General features: G+C 37.0%; 1 protein-coding gene and 1 pseudogene across 1 annotated transcript; both read right to left on the reverse strand.

Moving 5' to 3' along the window:
- Positions 1-2,273: 2,273 nt before the first annotated feature.
- On the reverse strand, positions 2,274-3,233 carry LOC125353556 (olfactory receptor 14J1-like). The gene has a single exon (XM_048349251.1). The coding sequence runs from the start codon at positions 3,231-3,233 to the stop codon at positions 2,274-2,276; it is 960 nt and encodes a 319-aa protein (XP_048205208.1).
- A 6,288-nt stretch (positions 3,234-9,521) lies between these two features.
- On the reverse strand, positions 9,522-10,529 carry LOC125353557 (annotated as a pseudogene).
- Positions 10,530-20,929: the final 10,400 nt, after the last annotated feature.

Here is a 20,929-nt window from a genome sequence, read left to right on the forward strand (position 1 = left end):
TCAAACCCTGGGCTTCATGTATGCTAGGTAGGCACTCTTCCTTTAGGCCACATTCCCAGCCTCTGTCCCTCTTCTCTTGTGGTCATCTCCAACCCCGGCACTATATGTGTTCATATGCTCTCTGACCTACTGTTTTGTCCTCATTACAATTCAATGTAATTCTCCAGTGTGATTCAATATGGAAAAACATGCTATCATTCATGACAAGGCCTCACTCTATACCTGTTTGAGATATTAGAAGACATCAATTGTCTTTTTCCTGCTTGTCTTGAAGGACAAGCCACTGTCACACCTAACCCTCAATATGAGTATAAGGCATGTGGAATATATGGGTTTATTTTGTAGAAAGATTGCTAGTTTCTTCACTAGCAATTCCACGGCTGCTACTACCATCCTTTCTTTTTTTGGATTTGCATAACCCTCTTGATCAAGGATTAAGAATTATTTTTCAGCCTCCTTTTCACTGTGTCTGTTTCTCTTGGCTTTATGGATGTCCTGTCACTTCTTTTCTTTTCTTTTTTTTTTTTGTTTTTGGCCAGTCCTTGGCCTTGCACTCAGGGTCTGAGCACTGACCCTGGCTTATTTTTGCTCAAGGCTAGCATTCTGCCACTTGAGCCACAGTGCCACTTCTGGCTGTTTTCTATATATGGAGTGCTGAGGAATCAAACCCAGGGCTTCATGTATATTAGGCAAGCACTCTTGCCACTAAGCCATATTCCCAGCCCCACTTCTTTTTTAACTCCAACATCCCTCCTCTCTTTTTGTCTTTGGAATACATTGTATCCTATATGTTCATATGTTTTCATTTTAGCTTTAGTATCCAAATAGGAGGGAAAATAATCTACTTTTGTTTTGCTGAACTTGGCTTATTTTGCTAGTTCAGACACAAAGTTCTCAAGACCTTACTTTGACCTATAAGAAGCTGAGTTAATAGTTGTTCACATCTATGAGAATGTGCAAACAGTAGGATCATGGTCCATGTCAGCTTAACTTACCTTATAGAGCTGGCATAAAAATAAAAGATATGAAGATAATTGACAGTAAGAGATATGGAAAAATTGTTTGGTTTTTCAAAACTTGGCACTCTAATTCTCATAAAGACTTCTGTACAATAAAACCTTTAAATGTTTAAATTAGGATAAGTAATATAGAAAATATATATGTGTGTTTAATCATTACACATTTGAAAATATTAGGAATGGTAAAGTATTGAAAAACTTAACACTTACTAATGTATGTATTTGGCTAGTGTTTGTGTTTCAGGCACCTAGTAGGACATCAACCATTCAATAGTTTCTTTTGGAATATTTGAAAACCAAAATAATAAAAACCCTGTGATCTGCAAAGTGACATGGCCACAACTAGCTTACATATACATGAATAATTTCATATTTTTGGAAACAATATGGCCAAGTTGAAGAGACAGTTGAAACAGTTGGTACAATTTGAGAAACTAGCCTCATACATTTGCTGGAATTCAGAAGGGGTGAGCTCTAAGTTTTACCATGAATTATAAGCATAACACACTGAAAATAACCACTCCATATTGCACTGTTAAGGGATTATTTTCTTATAAATTATATTGAATCTATGGCTTCAAGAGAAATATAATAGTTCAATTATGTTGATGAACTTAGTAATGACATATAAATTTGTACTAATAGGTAAAATTGATCTGTAAAAGACAAAACATTTTAAGTGGACATTTGAAATTAGAAGATTTTTGTAAAAAGTTTGAGTTCTTTATGGGTTGAGTTGTTGGTAAATATTTTGACTTTCTTGTTTTTCTTGTAATATTGCACATTCATGGGTTTTCAGATTGTATTGTGATTGTTCATATGTCCATGTGTGGACACTTGGTTGCATGTACATGTATTTGGAAGATTAGAAAGTATAGGATCTATGTGAAAGAGTCACAATTGTTAACTTTTCAACTATAAAACAACAAGATGGTTTCACTAACTTAAGTAAAGAAATGCCATTTGGTGTAAACCAATTGTACAATTCTTCCGGGAGAGGAGAAAGGGGAACAGGGGGGGAATGAGGGAGAAGGTAACAAGTAGATCAAGAAATGTACTCACTGCCTTTCATATGAATCTGTAACCCCTCTATATCATACTTTGACAATAAAGAAAAAAAAGAAATGTAATAAAGTGTTCATATGATGAAAATGTATACATAATTGATCTGTTGAAAAATGTTACTGCTTTCTATGATCATTAAATGATGAAGAAATTGCAAAAGTACTACATGCGTATACTATTGTAAACACACTAACAACACAAGAGATAAGCTTTGTTCCCAGTGAAATAGCTACCCAACAGTAACTTCGCTAAAGCTTCCTTTAGTGCCTCATTTTTCAGGCTGTAGATAATTGGATTGAGTGTTGGAGGAATTACTGCATAAAAAATGGATAACATAAGGTCCAAAGCAGTTGGAGAATCTGAAGTTGGTTTGAGGTAGGCACAGATACCTGTGGAGAGGAAAAATGAGACGACAAAAAGGTGGGGTAGGCAGGTGGAGAAGACCTTAGATCGGCCTTCAGCAGAGGGGATTCTTAGGACTGTGGAGAATAGGTGGATGTAGGAGAAGGCAATGGAGATGAAACAGGCTAAGGCCACCAGAGACACGAATGCAGCCACTCCAATGACTGCAAGGTAATCATTGGAGCAGGAGGACTTAAGTAATTGGGGAATGTCACAGAAAAACTGGTGGATGATTTTGGCCTCACAGAATGTGATAGACAATGTGGCAGTTGTGTACATGATTCCTGTGATGCCTCCACTTACCCATACAGCTGTCACAGCTCTCTTACACTTTCTGGGATCCATGATGAGCTCATAGTGCAGTGGGTAGCAAATGGCTACGTAGCGGTCATAAGACATCACCGTGAGAATGGCCAACTCAGCCGAGCCCAAAGAGGTGAAGAAGAAAACCTGGAGCATGCACTGAGCATAGGAAATATAGCCGTTGCCCGCGAGGGAATTGACAATGGACTGGGGGACGGTGACAGAGATGAAGGAGGCATCTAGAAGGGAAAGTTGCTTCAGAAAGTAATACATGGGAGACTGGAGCTGCTCATCCAGTGTTGTGATGATGATGATGATGAAGTTGCTTGTCAAGGCCAAAAGGTACATGACCAAGAACAGGAAAGCTTGTAAGAGCTGCAGATGTGGATTCTCAGAAAACCCTGTGAGGAGGAATCCATTGTTTCTGGTTTTATTTGTAATCATACTGAAAATACAAAGTGTGCAGCACCTAGAAAATGAAAGGTTATGGTAAATTTAAAAATACTGAAAGCCATTGTTTATTTTTATATCATTATTTATTTTAATAAGTGATCATTAAGGAATTTTTATTCCTCACCTAGATTTCGGAATTACTTTGGTATTTAGTATTAAAGCATGAGTTATTTGAATATTGTTTATTCCTGAATCCTACCTAGCCATCAATATGGTCATCATTTTGAAAGGCTTATTTTGGATGTAGGGGACAAATGTGTAGAGTCAATGCTGTTCCCATTACTGTTTCATTTAATTGATGTCCTATTGGAATCAACATTAACAATATTTTGAAATCTGAGTGCTGGTTGTGTCTTACACTTTGTGATTTTAGCTACTCATGAGGCAAGATCTGATGACTGTAGTTTGAAGCCAGCCTGGGCAGAAAAGTCTGAGAGATTCTTAACTCTAATTAACCACCATAAAAGCTAGAAGTGTAGCTATGGCTCAAGTGATAGAGTGCTAGCCTTGAAATATATCTCAGGGTTCAGGGACAGAACCTAGGCTCTAAGTTTAAGTCTCAGAAATAGCTGTGTACGCACACACACCCACACACACCCACATCCAAAAAGTGCTAAAAATTTCAAACATTCATTGTCTCATTTTACTGTGTTACATATTTTGGTATCAAGTAACTTCTACGTGATCACTTTATTTCCCTGATCTTAATATAATTTGTTATCTGATGACATAACAATTTTTTTTACAATTTATTACAGTAAAGATACTTGTAATGAAAATATAGCTAATTTGAAATGGTGCTCAAGTGTGAGAAAAGCAAATACACAGTATACAACTTGAGAAAGAGACTGCAAGTATACTTGATTCATATTTCAGACAAGAGAGAAAACACTTTTTTCCTTTAGGATCCAGAATATTAACAATTGTGCCATAGAAATTAGCAAAAATTCACCCCTTATTGCACTGTAGATAGGTATATGGTGTGTGGGGAGTCATTAATAACAACTCCCATACTTTTGCATATTTTTACTTCCATTGAAGAATTAAGTCAACAACTGAAAAAAAAACCTGCTGTGTTAGTAGTTTGAAACTTTCCAACATTCCAAACGATGTGAAATGTTGTGAGATTTTGTGTGTGTGTGTGTGTGTGAGAGAGAGAGAAAGAGAGAGGCAGAGAGAGAGAGTCTTATTCTCAGAAATGATACTTAGGAGAATTGTAAACTTTGAAGTCAATGTGCTTCTCCATTACTTACCAGTAGAAGAACTACTTTTGCCCTCTACTTCCAATCTCTTTCCTTGCCTCTCTCCCATCTTCTCTTTTGTGAAGAATAACGTTACAATATAAACATTCCTTTCTTTTGAATGTTCCACGTGCAACGTTCTCCTTTTTATTTCATCCCCGCCCCTCTTTGGTTTATCCTCTGTTGTCAGTTGTTTTTATTTTGGTACTCTGTGGCTTGTATAAACCTTCCTTCTCTTTGCCTGTCAGAGGTCAGTGGCTTCATATTGCAACACATGTGGCAACTAAATTAACTTCAAATTTTCTAAATATTGCTTTAACTGCCACACCTAAAAGCCTCTTGATAGTTATTCCACTATGAATCACAAGTTGAATCTAACTCGAATATCATGAGACTTGATATTTCCTCAGGCCACATATCACAGAACTTTCCACGTGCTACATTTTTGTGACATTTTTCCTTGAAATCTTTAAATTGTACAAAGCATCATTATCAATTTTTTTTTCACTTAATATTTTAATTTGCTAATTGATATAAATGGCCACCAAGAAATAGTAAATAAAATATTAAATATTGATAATTTGAGCACTTTTAAATGACAGTGTGATAGATTTCATCAAAATACAGATTTTAATTCACAAAACTAGTGTAATCTTCTTTTAGTCTTTTTAGTCTCCCTTTCATGGGAAATATGAGTTGCAGAAAATTTATATAACTAAATCAAGATATGCAATCCAACACTTAGCTTCAGTAATTCATATCACTTTCTCCTACCTAAGACCTGTTAACATAAAAAAGGTACTGTGGAACTTTGGGGGAATGGCACAATGCCATTAGCAAACATCTCTCTAGAGATTTGTTTCTTTTACTGATATTAGTGATTGTTTGGAGGAGTGTTACTCTTTATTTGTAGAAAAACATGAAATATTAGCCTTTTCCAATTTCCTGGTTTTCCTCCAATGGTCCCTAACTGTAACTGTTTGTATGAACTAACCATATAGACTTTTTAAATGGCCACATTTTATGTAAGGCCAGCTCCCTTCCTTGTTAGAATGAATTGTTCTGCTTTGGTTAATTCAACTTGAAGAATAGAATATTTAATCAGAATTGCCATAATCCTTTACCTCTTCCTTTATCCCAGATTGGAAAATGTACCACAGCATTCTTGATGTCTGGGTAAATCATGAGAGAAACTGATACCAATTCAGATATATATTCTCACAGGGATTGTTTAAACCCATATTATTTCCCTAGAGAAAGAGTTTGTTTTTTTAAGGGAGGAGGCTTTGGTACAAAATTTTAAATTGAATGATGAAAGTATTCTACCTCTCTATGGAGTTGGAACCATTAAAATTTCCACACTAATGGGGCCTGGCTTAGAAGGCTGTGTAGGTAGAGGTTTTTCTGTCTATAATTCTATGGCTATCAAATTTTAGAAGACATATGAATTGCAGGGAGAGCTTATTAAAAACAGGGATCTGCATACTCTGAAATTGGATTCAGAAGGTCTCATGTATTTTTATTATGTTACCTCTTCTGTCTTATTTGACTGACGTAGGCCAGCTTGATTTTCTTTCTTATTAAAGCTTTCCTAAAAAGAAGATAACTTGGCAGGAACAAAGTGTAAACATTGAAATTTGATCAATAAGAATGTCTGCAAATATAGATCAGTTTCCAGTGAAAGCAGCTGACAGTAAAGGCTGGGGCATATATATATATATATGTATGTATATATATGTATATATATTTATATGTGTGTGTGTGGTGTGTGTGTGTGTGTTCATAAGATTTCACAACAAGACAAAACAAATCACTCAAACATTATGATCACCTCAGACACAGTTTTGATGGGGTAGGGATTGAGTTTATAGTCACTCTTCAGACAGAAACCTCAGAAACAAATGGAAGTATCAAAAAATAACAAATAGATAAAACACTGTGGATGTACACTTTTTCAACAATTACAAGTGAACACATTGTAGCATAGGGAGAATTTAACTCAATCAGGGTTAGAGATAGACCTGGAATTATAATTTTTTAAGGCAAGCATAAAAATAGCTTTGTAAGTTTGGGGGTGTGTGTGTGTACACTAAAACAATCAAAAAGGGAAAAATCAATAATCTGGAGTGCATCAAAAAGAAAGGCATTTTGATGGACAAATATCAGACAAATGAACCAGTCTTCATATATATACTTGCAGACACAGAGATATTCATTTATGCATGTATAACAATTTTTTTTAAAACCTCACTTAAAAATGAGCAAAATCCCCTGGTCTTCATGGTTTACACCTTTAATCCTAGTTGCTCAGGAGGTTAAGAACCGAGGATGTTGGTACAAATCCAGCCTGAGTAAGAAAATCCATGAGACTCTTGTCTCCAATTCAACATCCCTTCACCAATCCCCCCAAACATACCCAGAACTGGAAGTGAAGCTGTGCCTCACAGTGGTAGAAGACAAGCCTTGAGCAAATAAGCATTCTGGACAGCATTCAGGGCTTGAGTTCAAAGCCCCAGGACCTACAGAAAAAAGAGCAAAATATTTGAATATACTGGTACGAGTAAAAATACATGAACGACTAAAAATTTTTAACAAAGAATCACACGCAGTGAAGTGATATGTCCACTAAACACACTTTCTTTCTAGAAGCCTTTATGCATCAATGGGTGGAATTAACTAATATAAAGTTTTCAGTAAGGGAAAAGAAGATGCTGGATGGTTATCTCAGTCAGTAGTGAATTATTACTATATTATAGTTGATATATACTCAAAACCCCACATTTTGGAGGAAAAGCATTTTCAAAGAGATATATAAATGAGTTGGAATTCAGATAAAAACCAAAGAAACACTGGTTTGATGTATACAGCAGATGGTTGGGTGTTGTCTTTTGATCCAACTACCCAATCTATGTCTTTTGATGAGAGAATCAAGTACATTAATATTAAGTGTGGTATCATGTTTTCCCCCTAGATGATTTGTCTCTTCTTTCCCTCCATGTTCATCTGCTCATCTGGTAGGGTCTGTTTTCTCTACCTATCCATGTTAATGAGATGTTCTATATGAAAGATGTCTTTAAGTATCTTCTGTAGTTTTAGTTATTTTGCTTGGAATATCTATTTGCTCTTAGGTTGTGAATGAAAACGAGGATGGATACAATATTCTGCATTAGCAATTGTTTGCCATCAGTGATTGAAATAATGTTAAATAAAGTAAGTCAGGCCCAGAGAGACAAAGGATGCATGTTTTCTCTCATACCTAGAAGCTAGATCTAATTTATAAATATACAAGCAAACACATACAGGATTGTATCCATGTGTACACAAACATAATAACCAAAGTATAGTATTTGCAAAGGAAAATTAAAAAATGAATTGATGGTTCACCAAAATACCAGGAAATTAGTACTTGAAAAGTATAGGGGTGAGTCAAGGGAAGGGTCAGGCAAATGAAGAGAGAAAGGAGAGTGGGAGAATGCAGTCATAACATTCAATGCATATCCTATAAAACTGAGGGAGAGGGACTGGTCGGGAGGAATGGGAGAATGATGAAAGGGTTGATATCAGTCAAGCTTTATTGTACTTATAAACTGACTTGTTAAATAGCTCAATTGTACCAATTAAGATAATAAAAATATAATTAAAATAGGTGTGATTTCTTAGGTATTAGTTTATTAACTTTGGAGAAAAATTTTAATCTTTTAGTCTTAGTTTTCTAAAGTAATGATGATAATACTTGCCTCAAAGCTCTATAATTAGCAAATTAACACAATGTAACATTCAAAGGTAGCTATTGTTGTCATCTTTATAACAGTTGCTGGATTTCCTTAAAAAAGGTCAAAGACTACACCTAAGAAAGATGCCAGACATCAATGGCCCATGCCTGTAATCCTAGCTACTCAGGAGGCTAAGATCTGAGGATTGCGGTTCAATGGCTAAACGCCAGGCTGCAATCCTCAGATCTCAGCCTTCTGAGTAGCTAGGATTACAGGTATGAGCCACCAAGCAGTTCAAAGCCAGCCCGGACAGGAAAAGCCATAAGACTCTTATTTCCAATTAACCACTAGAAAGTGGTGATGTGGTTCAGGTGGTAGAGCTCTAGCCTTGAGTTGAAGAGCTCAGGGACATCACCCAGGCCCAGAGTTCAAGCCCCACCACTGACAAAGGAAATAAAAAGGAGATGGAGGAAGAAAACTGCTAGTTTGAATTGCAACTTTACTACTTTATATTTGTAAACTTCATGAAAATTAATTTCTTCCAAATGTAGTGTCATCCTTAGTAGAAAGGGAACAATATAGCAGAAGAGTTATTTGCTGAGATTTAGAAAATAATGAATATAAAGCACTTGTCCATTTATTATAGGCAGAACACATTGTGCAACTCACTATTCTAATATTTAATAAAAGGGAGATACTTATATAAGTATCACATATAAGAATAAGTATACGTATTATATATAAGAACCTTTGAAATCTACTGGAAATTACACATATACAGTACTGCTTTGCTATCGCATAAATATAGTTGACTTAACTGATGTCAGTTTGGGATGCATTTGTTAAAACCAACTATAAATATGTTGGTCATGCCACAAGCCAATTACTTTTCCTTTATTTCACAGATATTTAAAAAAAAAGATGTACTAAAATAATACTTGGCTTGACGGAATGGAAAAAAGCCATTATCCTTAAAAGCAAGTTTTTTTTTGAAAAATTATATCTTGAGACTAACAGAAAAATTAGAAAAGATCGCTGGGCACTGGAGGCTCTCACCTGTAATCAATCATAGCTGCTCAGGAGGCTGAGATTTGAGGATCACAGTTCCAAGCCAGCCAGGGTAGGGAAGTCCACATGACTCTTATCTCCAATTACCCACCAGAAAACCCGAAGTGGAGCTGTGGCTCAAGTGACAGCATGCCAGCTTTGAGCACAAAAGTTGAGGGACAGCGCCCAGGCACTGTGTTCAAGCCCCACAACCAAACCCCTCCCTCCCTGTCCCCGACATAGAAAAGTTGGAATGGAGTCCTGGAAAGAAATAAGACTCAACCTTTGCCCAATCTGGAACATAGTAAACAAAGCCATTTTATTAGTTTAAATAGGGATTTTAAATACACCTTTTTCTGAGAAAATTCTTCTTTAGACAGCACCTTTCTCAGAGCTGCCTTCATGGCTTCTTTTCGCAAGCTGTAGATGACCGGATTGAGTGTGGGAGGGATCACAGCGTAGAATATGGCGAACATGAGGTCCATAGCTGATGGGGAGTCAGAAGGAGGCCTCAGAAACTCAAAGCCTGCGGTTGAGAGGAAGAAGGTGACCACGAACAAGTGTGGGAGGCAAGTGGCGAAGACCTTGGTACGGCCCTCGGCGGATGGGATTTTCAGCACGGCTGAGAAGATGCGAACATAGGAGAGCATGATGGAGAGGAGACAGAGAAACGCCATGGAGGTTGTGAAGGCAGCCGTGACAAACTGATGGACGAATTCATAGGAACAGGCTAGCTTCAGCATCTGAGGAACGTCACAAAAGAACTTATGAATCACACGCTCCCCACAAAGAAGAATAGAGAAGTTCACAGCCTTATGTGCTAGCCCAGAGAAACCTCCAGCACTCCTCGCAGCCATCACTGCCCGGCTGCAGGCCTTTGGGTTCATAATGGTCTCATAGTGCAGTGGTTGACAGATGGCTGCATACCGGTCGTAAGACATCACTGTGAGGATGGCCACTTCTGACGACGCCAGGGCAATGAAGAAGAACACCTGCAGAACACACTGACCAAGGGAAATGTAACCGTTGCCCATCAGTGAGTTTGCAATGGACTGGGGGACTGTGACAGAGATGCAGCAGAGGTCCAAGAGAGAAAGATGCTTCAAGAAGTAATACATGGGAGAATGCAAACGAGGATCCAAGGTAATTATGGTGATGATGAGATGGTTGCATGTTCAAGCCAGCAGGTATATCACCATAAAGAGCAGTGCATATAAAATCTGAAGCCTTCGATCATCAGAAAACCCCATGAGCAGGAATCCTGTCTCTGAAGTCAAGTTCATCATAGTTACTGATGATTCAAAGCTTACTTCTGTGTAAGAAGCCAAAGAAGAACAAGAAAATAATATGTCGTGTTTACGATAACTATTTGTCAATTATCATGGTTTCCTTAGCCTAGAGTTACTGATATTAGGATAAAATCATCAACATTGTGGTTAATATTAAGTGGTGGGAGAACATATTAGCAAAAAAGAATTAGCAATTCAGAACTCAAAAGTTGAAGTATGGTCAACAAGTCTTTAGCATTTTATTTTGAAGCATAGTTTCAGTTGTCAGTGCTGGAAAACTTGATTGAAAAGATGGAAGTGATTTTTTTCCTTCAATAAATCTTTGAAAATGATACTGATACATAATCACCATCATATATATGGCACCTTAGTATTGGCATGATGTGCCAAGCTTCATGCATTAAGTGTCTCAAAAGAAGTTACTCATATGATCTCAGAAATGGATATAGGAAAAACCTACAGGCAAATGTAGGAGAGGTGTCATATTAAAGCACAGTCATATATTTCTCATTTTTTCCATACTCTTTGTCTTGTAAATAAGTTAATCAGATTTGGAGAGAGGAAGGGGAAGCACAGAAATGGTGGAGCAAAGGGTGAACCAATTCAACAGTGAAACCCACTAGACACTCTGTTGGATATCAACTATGTAATTTGGAAGGAGAAAAGTTGGGAGGGAAAGAACTGTGAGAAAATGTGGCAGGGGGTGACACTGTTCAAAAGAAAATCTTCTCATGGCTTGACTTATATAACTGTTACCCCGCTGTACATCACTTTGGCAATAAATTTTTTAAAAAAATTATGTTTTGTTGGTTGGAACGCACTCTCAAGAGGAACCTTGAAGAATGAAACATTTCTGAAAATTATAAGATCACACTGTACTCCACAAATATGTGTAATTATTAGGTGTCCATTACAAATCAAATAAGAATATTTTTTTTGAAATAATAACATGACACCAAGCATTTAATCCTGACCTGTGATCTTTCAGAGATCTGGTGAATAAGAATACATTGTCCCCAGAGAATACCACTTAATTTTCAAATATTTAGAAGGACGTAGAGCTATATTTTCATTAAATTCATTTCTTTTTTTAAAGTTTTTATTATAAAACTGATGTACAGAGAGGTTACAGTTTCATACGTTAGGCATTGGATACATTTCTTGTACTGTTTGTTACCTTGTCCCTCATACTAAATTCATTTCTTAAAAATAACCATCTAATAGATTAAAAACAATCCTACATGCTGGATATAACTTCATTGCTGAAGGAGTTATTTTTGAAATGCAATATTATTGTAGAATTTTAGTGTGACTGACTGTCAGAATTATTCTAAGTGGTTTTGGCTTACTAATTTATTTGTTTGTTTGTTTGTTGATGATACTGAGATTCGAGCTCAGGACCTCATATTTTCTACTACTTGAATCATGTCCTCAGCATATTTTAAAAAATGGACACTTTGAAATGTAAATTAGTATTACTGTCATTAATTTTCTCAAACTTAGTGAAACTATATTTTTCATCTCTGAAACATCATGTTTCCTCCAACCTTGACAAGGAATCTAATATACAGGAATTAAATAATAGTTACTGAATGGAGTAAACAAGTGTGGTTACAAATCTATATGAACCAAACATAAAGCTATCAAGCTACATGAGTTACTCCATCAGATATGGTAGTCTGTTCTGTTTACTAATGCTTAAGCCTTGGGAAGAAAAGGTTAAAAACAAACCCTTAAACAGGTATCTTATCATTTTTCCTATAATTTATTTTGAGGAAATCATTGAAACGAACTTAAGGAGATATATTTTTCTACAAAGAATAGTCTTAGGGCTGGATGAGGCCTAAGTTCATAAACTCTAGCCCTGTCTCCAATTAACTCAGTACGGCAACAGGGTTGGGAGAGAGAGAGGGCTTTCTTTTCTCTCACTTTTCTTAATTTTGTGGCATATACAATGAATGCTTGATTGCATTCTACTCCTTTTCCCCCCTTCATTCATCTACGCCTCTCCCCTTGAATCCTCCTTGGATGTACCCGTTTTCCAGTGCTGATTCTGCTGGTCTTTGACCTAGTCTTGCAAATCATTTATAATATCTGAGCTCTGCATGAAATCTATTATACTTCAGTTATACTTATAGCTCAAAAAATTAAACCCTCAAAAATTAAATCCTTAAAGAAACAACAACCCAATTGATAAATGGGCTACTGACTTAAAGAAAGTCTTACCAGAAGAAGTGAGAATGGACAATAGACACATGAAGAAATGTTCAATATCTCTCACCATAAAGGAAATACAAATCAAAACAACACTGAGATTCTACCTCATCCCAGTTAGAATAGCCACTACCAAGAAAACAACAAAAAAAAGTGCTTGCAAGGATGCAGCCAAAAGGGAACTCTAATGCACTGTAGGTAGGTTAGAAAACTCTGGAAAACAGTATGGAGATTCCTCAAAAAACTAAATATAGAAGTACCCTGTGATTCAGCAATTCCACTCTTGGGCATTTATCCCATAAAACATAAACAAGGTTACAGAAAGCCACCAGCACAACCATTTTCATTGCAGCATCACCATAGCCAAGATATGGAATCAGCCAAGATGTCCCACAATGGATGAATGCATGAAGAGAAGTAGTATATATACACAATGGAATTTTACTCATTCATTGGAAAGAATGATATTTACCATTTGTAAGGTAATAAAATACTTGAGTTATATTATGTGAAGTAAGCCAGACCCAGAGAAACAAAAGTTGCACGTTTTCCCTCATTTGTGGCAAATAGAATGTACCTATAAGTAAACATGTTGCGTGATATGCAAGTGTCTATAAAACATTTCTGAACTTCATCCTCCTATTTTTTTTTTTTTTTGCCAGTCCTGGGGCTTGGACTCAGGGCCTGAGCACTGTCCCTGGCTTCTTATTGCTCAAGACTAGCACTCTGCCACTTGAGCCACAGCGCCACTTCTGGCCATTTTCTGTATATGTGGTGCTGGGGAATCGAACCCAGGGTCTCATGTATATGAGGCAGGCACTCTTGCCACTAGGCCATACCCCCAGCCCTCATCCTCCTATTTTTGAACTCTCATATGTCAAAACTATTTTCTTGAAAACACATGTACTTTCAGTAATCCAGCTCTTCTAATATGCTATATAAACTCCTCTGAAGAAATTAAAATTATTACTGAAATCTTCCCTCAACAGTTTTCTCCTTGTTTCTTGGTAGGAGGCTTTGCCATTCACTTCAATGAGCAAACATAGATCAGTCCCTCGATTTCCTACCTAGAGACAAAAGAAATTACTACTACTACTACCCCCCCCTCTCGCACATGCTCTGTGTCTTTATGTGTATGTGTGTATACATGTGTGTATAAAAAAATGCCATGTCAAACTACATGTTTAATCATATTCATTGACTGAGATTATTTTAATGATGTTAATATGCATAATATATAACTATATACTATTCAGTATTTAGAATATACTTCTCATTCACTTAAAAGACTTAGAGAACCCCTTGTTTCACACTTAGTACATATTTAATCTCCATTCTTTTTATGCTGTAGTTCTACACATGTATGATTCTTTGTAACCCCTTCCTTTTCTCAAATATATAACATTATTCTGACATTTTTCTTTTCAAACACCTCTGTTCTATTGGCTCTACACCCCTTGCTCTTGTATGTTTTCTTTTCTTTGTGATTGTCCTTTCTTAGTCTCTGTATCCAGGTCCTTTTCTGATCATCTGTTGAAAATGGTCTCCAAAAAAAAACCCCATCCTTCTTTTTGTCAATTGTTTTTTTTCTGAAATGAGTACAATTAATGGAGGCAGCTAATCCAGCTTTCTTCATGTTTTCTTAGTTCACTAAATGTATGGTAGTTAAAGCACTACCACTGTTTATATTTTGATCATCACTCATCTTTTCTCCCAACTACCTCTCTGTCACTGCTACCTGTTCCTAAGAAGGCATGTTACCACTGTCTTCTGTATACCCACTCAAATGTCAATCTTTTGTCTGTTAATTATGTTTTACACTTATTAACTCTTGTCATTCTGTAGATTAGCTCAAACCTTCATCTCTGGAAACATTACATTCTTCAGCTATATGTAACTCCAATCCAACTTCCATGCTAATGCTAGAGAATGATGAATGATACAAGTCACATCTTAGAAAATCATTCATTATATTTTTTTAAACTTCTGGTTGACTTTATTATAAAATGATGTCAAAAAATAAATCCTAGGATATTAAACAGAATCTTGCACAAGGTATTCTAAAACTACCTCTCCAGGACTATCTCTCATTGTGACTTCTCCTACTCTATGTGATATGCCATATTTAATTATGAGGAATTACTGAGAATAATCTCAATGAATAAATAATACTATGAGGCTGCCATTGGTTTTAAACAATGATACTATTTCTTTTGCTTAGAATTTCTCCTGTTAGATGCCCTACTCATTTTCTTTTATTTTTTTATTTTTGTAATTTATTTATTAATTAAACACAAATTTTTTGACAAGGTGTTGTGCAAAAAGGGTACAGTTACATAGTAGGGCAGTGTGTACATTTCTTGTGATATCTTACACCCTGTTTTTCTTTCCCTTCCCTGGGTCAGGTAGACATATATACAATACACAATGTACCAAGAACATAGACAGTAGCCACGTGGCCTACGCCCAAGAAAATTAGCCTAGGGCTTTAAATGTAATGTCGATATTAGACAATATGTTGACAGTAGTCTTATATGAACGTACATACATAGCTTTTGAGCTATTGTATTCCACTGAGAGTTCGATTTTTGACCTTTATATGTTGAGTAGTTGTTTGGTTTTAGTTACATAATGTTGGGTTGCTGACCCAGTCCTGTGGGAAATACCATTTGACAATCAGTTTTTGGTTTCACAGACCTGGTCTCTACTGTCTTTCCGTCACCCCTTCTTTTTTTTTTGCATGAAATTAGAACATTTATTAATTTGAAATCAACTATTAAGATTGTCATGTAACTGCTCAGTTGTACATTATTTCAAACACAAACCACCATACTCAGATTGCTATACATACATCCCCCTATGAGCCAGTTCCAAACCATTCAAGATTCTATCCTAAAAGCAAAGATTATCTCTTCCTGAGCTCATTCCAAACAAATGAAGATTAATGGATCATCAATAATTAAGACCACAAATCTTTAAAAAGTGAATTGTTATTCAAAACCCTAATGACCCAACTGTGAAATTGGTGTGTGTTCCTTGTTCTGAAATATTGAGCTATTTCTTTTTTTTATTATATATTTTTTTATTATTAATTGAACATGATTTTTTTTACAAGGTGTTGGGCAAAGAGGGTGCAGTTACATAGTAGGGCAGTGTGTACATTTCTTGTGATATCTTACAACCTGTTTTTCCATCCCTTGTCTAGGTCACGTAGACCCATATGCAATATACAATGTATCAAGCACATATACAGTGTTCACAGACTTGGTCTCTACTGTCTCTCCGTCTCCCTTTGTTAACAGTCATATATCAGGGAGATCATGCCCCTTTGTTTTCTGTGTTCTAGGCTTGTCTCACTCAACATTATTTGTTCGAGTTCTGATCATTTCCCTGCGAATAACAATATTTCACCATTCCTAATCGCTATGTAGTATTCCATTGTGTATAAGTACCATATTTTTTGGATCCATTCATCTGTGGAAGGGCATCTGGGTTGTTTCCATATTTTGGCTATTGTGAATTGTGCCGCGATAAACATGGAAGTACAAAAGTCCTTTTGATATCTTGGGTTTTGCTGTTTAGGATAGATGCCTAGGAGTGGTATGGCTGGGTCATAGGGTAGGTCTATATTGAGCTTTTTGAGAAACCTCCATACTGTTCTCCAAAGTGGTTGTACTAATTTGCACTCCCACCAACAATGGAGAAGGGTTCCTCTTTCCCCACAGCGCCTCCAGCATTTGTTGTTTCCTGAGTTCAGAGTATAGGCCATTCTAACTGGGGTGAGGTGGTATCTCAGGGTTGTTTTATTTGCATTTCCTTTACTACCAGGGATGTTGAGCCATTTCCTCATGTGTTTCTTTGCCATTTTTATATCTTCTCTTGTGAAGTCTCTCTTTAGCTCTTTTGCCCATTTCCTAATAGGTTTATTGGGCTTGGAGGGGCTTAGTTTTTTGAGTTCTCTGTAGATGACAGATATCAGGCCTTTGTCTGTTGCTGTGCTGGAAAATATACTTTCCCATATCGTTGGCTGCCTTTCTATTTTGGTGGCTATGACCTTAGCTGTGCAGAAACTTTTTAATTTGTAGTAGTCCCATTTGTTGAGTCTTTCCCCTATTTGTTGTACCCCTGGGACTCTATTCAGGAAGTTCCTTCCTGTGCCTATAAGTTCTAGTGTCTTTCCTACTCGGTCCTTCAGTAGTTTCAAGGATTCAGGTCTGATATTGAGGTCCTTGATCCATTTTGAGTTGATCTTGGTGCATGGTGATAGGCTTGGGTCTCCTTTGAGTTTTCTGCATATGGCTGCCCAGTTCTCCCAGCACCAGTAGTTGAAGAGGCTATGTTTATTCCATTGTATGTCTTTAGCTCCTTTGTCGAATATCAGTTGGCTGTAAGAGTGCGGTTTTATTTCTGGGTCTTCAATTCTAATCCCCTGGTCTTCCGATCTGTTTTTATACCAATACCATGCTGTTTTTGTTATGATGGCCTTGTTGTAGAGCTTGAAGTCTGGTATGGTGATACCTCCTGCACTATTTTTTTTGCCTAGAATTGCTTTGGCTATTCTAGGTTTTTTGCTGTTCCATATGAATTTATGGATTGGTTTCTCTATTTCAGTGAAGAATGTGGCTGGGATTTTGATAGGGATTGCATTGAATTTGTATAACAATTTGGGCAATATGGCCATTTTCACTATATTGATTCTGCCTACCCATGAGCATGGGAGGTCTTTCCATCTCCTTGTGTCTTCTTGGATTTCCCTTATTAGATTTTTGTAGTTTTCATTGAATAGGTCCGTCACGTCCTTGGTTAAGTTGATCCCTAGGTACTTTATTCTTTTTTTGGCTACTGTAAATGGAATTGTTTCCATAATTTCCTTTTCTGTTTGTCTATTGCTGGTGTACAGAAAAGCTGCTGACTTTTGTGGATTGATTTTGTATCCTGCTACTTTGCCAAATTGGTTTATTAGGTTTAGGAGTTTGGGTACTGAGTTTTTTGGGTCCTTCAGATATAAGATCATGTCATCTGCGAATAGGGATAACTTGATTTCTTCCTTGCCGATGTGGATCCCTTTGATGTCCTCCTCTTGCCTTATTGCTATGGCTAGGGATTCCAGCACTATGTTGAACAGAAGTGGGGAGAGTGGGCATCCTTGTCTTGTTCCTGAGTTTAGGGGGAATGATTTAAGTTTCTCTCCATTTAATATGATATTAGCAGTTGGTCTGTTGTATATGGCTTTTATTGTTTTGAGGAATGTTCCATCTATTCCTATTCTCTCCAAAGCTTTTAATAGGTATGGATGTTGTATTTTGTCAAAGGCTTTTTGGGCATCGACTGAGATAACAATGTAATTCTTAATTTTAGATCTGTTTATGTGGTGAATTACGTTGATTGATTTACGGATGTTGAACCATCCTTGTGACTGGGGGATGAAGCCTACTTGGTCATGATGTATGATTTTCTTGATCAATTTCTGGATCCTGTTAGCTAATATTTTATTGAGGAGCTTTGCGTCTGTGTTCATTAGTGATATTGGTCTGTAGTTCTCTTTTTTTGTTGGGTCTTTGCCTGGTTTGGGAATGAGTATGATATTAGCTTCATAGAATTAGTTTGGGATTTCTCCCTCTGTTTCTATTTCATGGAAGAGTTTGAGGAGTATTGGTATTAGCTCCTCACTAAAGGTTTTGTAGAATTCGTTGGTGAATCCATCTGGGCCTGGGCTTTTCTTAGTAGGGAGGTTCTTGATTACTTCCTGTATCTCACCGTAAGTTATTGGTTTATTTAGTTGATTTATTTCTTCTTGGTACAGTTTGGGCAGTTTGTACTTCTGTAAGAATTGATCCATTTCTGTAAAATTATTGTTTTTTTGCTGAGTAGAGGTTTTGGAAATAGCTCCTTATGATTGTTTGAATATCGTGTGTACTTGTTGTAATTTTTCCAGTGGAGTCCCTGATTTTACGTATATGAGTCTCTTCTCTTCTTTTTTTTGTGAGTCTTGCAAGGGGTCTGTCAATTTTGTTTATTTTCTCAAAGAACCAGCTTTTAGTCTTATTTATTTGTTGAATGGTCTTTCTATTTTCAATCAGATTTATCTCTTCTTTAATCTTTGTGACCTCTCCTCTCCTAGTCGTTTTAGATACTGTCATTTCTTGTTTCTCCAGTTGTTTTAGTTTCATCGTGAGGGTATTCACCTGCGCTGCTTCCATTCTTTTAATGTGGTTGCTGAGTGCAATGATCTTGCCCCTCAGTACTGCCTTAGCTGTGTCCCATAGGTTTCTTTGTGATGTGTTTTCTTTGTCATTGTGGCTTATGAATTCGTTGATTTCATCTTTAATTTGGTCTGTGGCCCAAGTGTTGGATAGCAGCATGGGGTTTAGCCTCCAAGAGTGTGTATAGTGTCTGTGGTTTCCTTTGTTGTTGAGGGTTACCTTTAATCCACTGTGATCAGATATAATACATGGGATGACGTCAATACTTTTGTATTTGCTGATGTTCTTTGTGTGGGCTATGACGTGGTCTATTTTGGAATATGATCCATGGGCTGCTGAAAAGAAGGTGTATTGGGTCTCTGTAGGGTGAAAGGTTCTATATAGGTCTGTTAGATCCATTTGGGAAATGGTGTTATTTAGGTCCTCAGCTCCCTTACTAATCCTCTGAGTGTTGGATCTGTCTCTTGGAGAGAGAGGAGTATTAAAGTCACCTACTATGATTGTGTTTGCATCTATCTTGCTCTGAAATTCTGTGAGAATTTGCTTGACATATGTCCGGCCTCTTTTGTTCGGTGAGTATACATTTATCACCGTGATGTCTTGATTCTGGATTTTTCCTTGTATTAATATGTAGTGTCCTTCTTTGTCTTTTTGAGTGGACTTTAAAGTGAAGTCCAGCTTGTCTGAGATCAGAATGGCTACACCTGCCGTTTTGGTGGGTGCATTTGCTTGGTAGATTTTGCTCCATCCTTTCATTCGAAGCCTGTTTTTGTCCCTTGCTGTAAGGTGGGTCTCTTGTAGACAGCAGATGTCAACTTTTTGTTTGTGAATCCATTCTGCCAGTCTGCTCCTCTTAATCGGGGATTTTAAGCCATTTATATTTAAAGAGATCAAGGATAAGGGTGTTTTTTCTCCTTCCATTTTCTTGTTGGGCTGTTTTTTCCTCTTTATTTTTTTCTTCTTGTCTTTAGTGAGCTGGTCTTTCTGCTGGACTTTGGCTATTGAAGTTTCTTTCTATTTCTGTCTGTGTGTCTTTTACGATCTCTGTTGGGTGGGGTTCCCCTCTTAATATTTGCTGTAGGGCTGGTTTTTTATTCACATACTCCTTTAGCTCCTCTTTGGTGTGGAAAGATCTGGTTCTCCCTTCGAATGTGAACTCCAATTTCGCTGGATATTTGATCCGAGGTTGTAAATTGTTATTCTGGAGTACTTGGATGGTGTTCTTCCACTCACTTCGAGCTTGGTAAGTTTGTGTGGATAAGTCGGATGTTATTCGAATCCTCTTCCCATTGAAAAAAGTTTCCTTCTTCGCTTTGGCTGAATTCAGAATTTGCTTTTTAATCTTGAGGTCTGTAGTCTTGAATATTATGTGCCTTGGGGTGGTTTTCCTGGGGTCTGGCCTGCCAGGTGTCCTATAGGCTTTGGTTACCTGGATGGGGTCCCCTGTGAGATTGGGGAAGTTTTCTGCAATAACTTTATTGAGAACATGATTAAGCCCTCTGTTCTGATATTCGGCTCCTTCTTCTATTCCAATTATGCGCAGATTATATCTCTTGTCTTTGTCCATTAGTTCCTGGATTAATCTTCCCTGAAGCTTAACCTTTTCTTGGAGTGTGGTCATTTTCTGGTTGTTGTCAGCTGCTTCATCGTCCAGGAGAGAGATTCTGGATTCTAAATCGTCCACTCTTTGTGTTATGGTTTCAATTGCGGCGTTTATGGATGTCAGAGAGCTATTCATGGTTGTCATATCAGCTCTGATCGTGGAAATTTCTTCCTTTAAAGAGTTGTATTTTAAATCTATTTTTTCATGCATTTCAATTCTCAGGATGTGGAGATTTTCTTTAAAGGCGGCTTGCATTGTATCCATTTTTGCTTCCATTTCTTTCTTGGCTTCCTGGGTGTCCTTCCAGATTTCCGCTCTAAACTCCTGGAATTGTTTTCTGATTTCATTTCTGACGCTTTCAATCATTCCTGTTAACA

Source organism: Perognathus longimembris, chromosome 6 (genome assembly GCF_023159225.1).
Source record: "Perognathus longimembris pacificus isolate PPM17 chromosome 6, ASM2315922v1, whole genome shotgun sequence".
Taxonomy (NCBI): Eukaryota; Metazoa; Chordata; class Mammalia; order Rodentia; family Heteromyidae; genus Perognathus; species Perognathus longimembris.

What these genes read in the sequence shown, in the direction of transcription:
- LOC125353556 (XM_048349251.1), bottom strand. Translation starts at nt 3,233, where the DNA reads ATGATTACAAATAAAACCAGAAACAATGGATTCCTCCTCACAGGGTTT.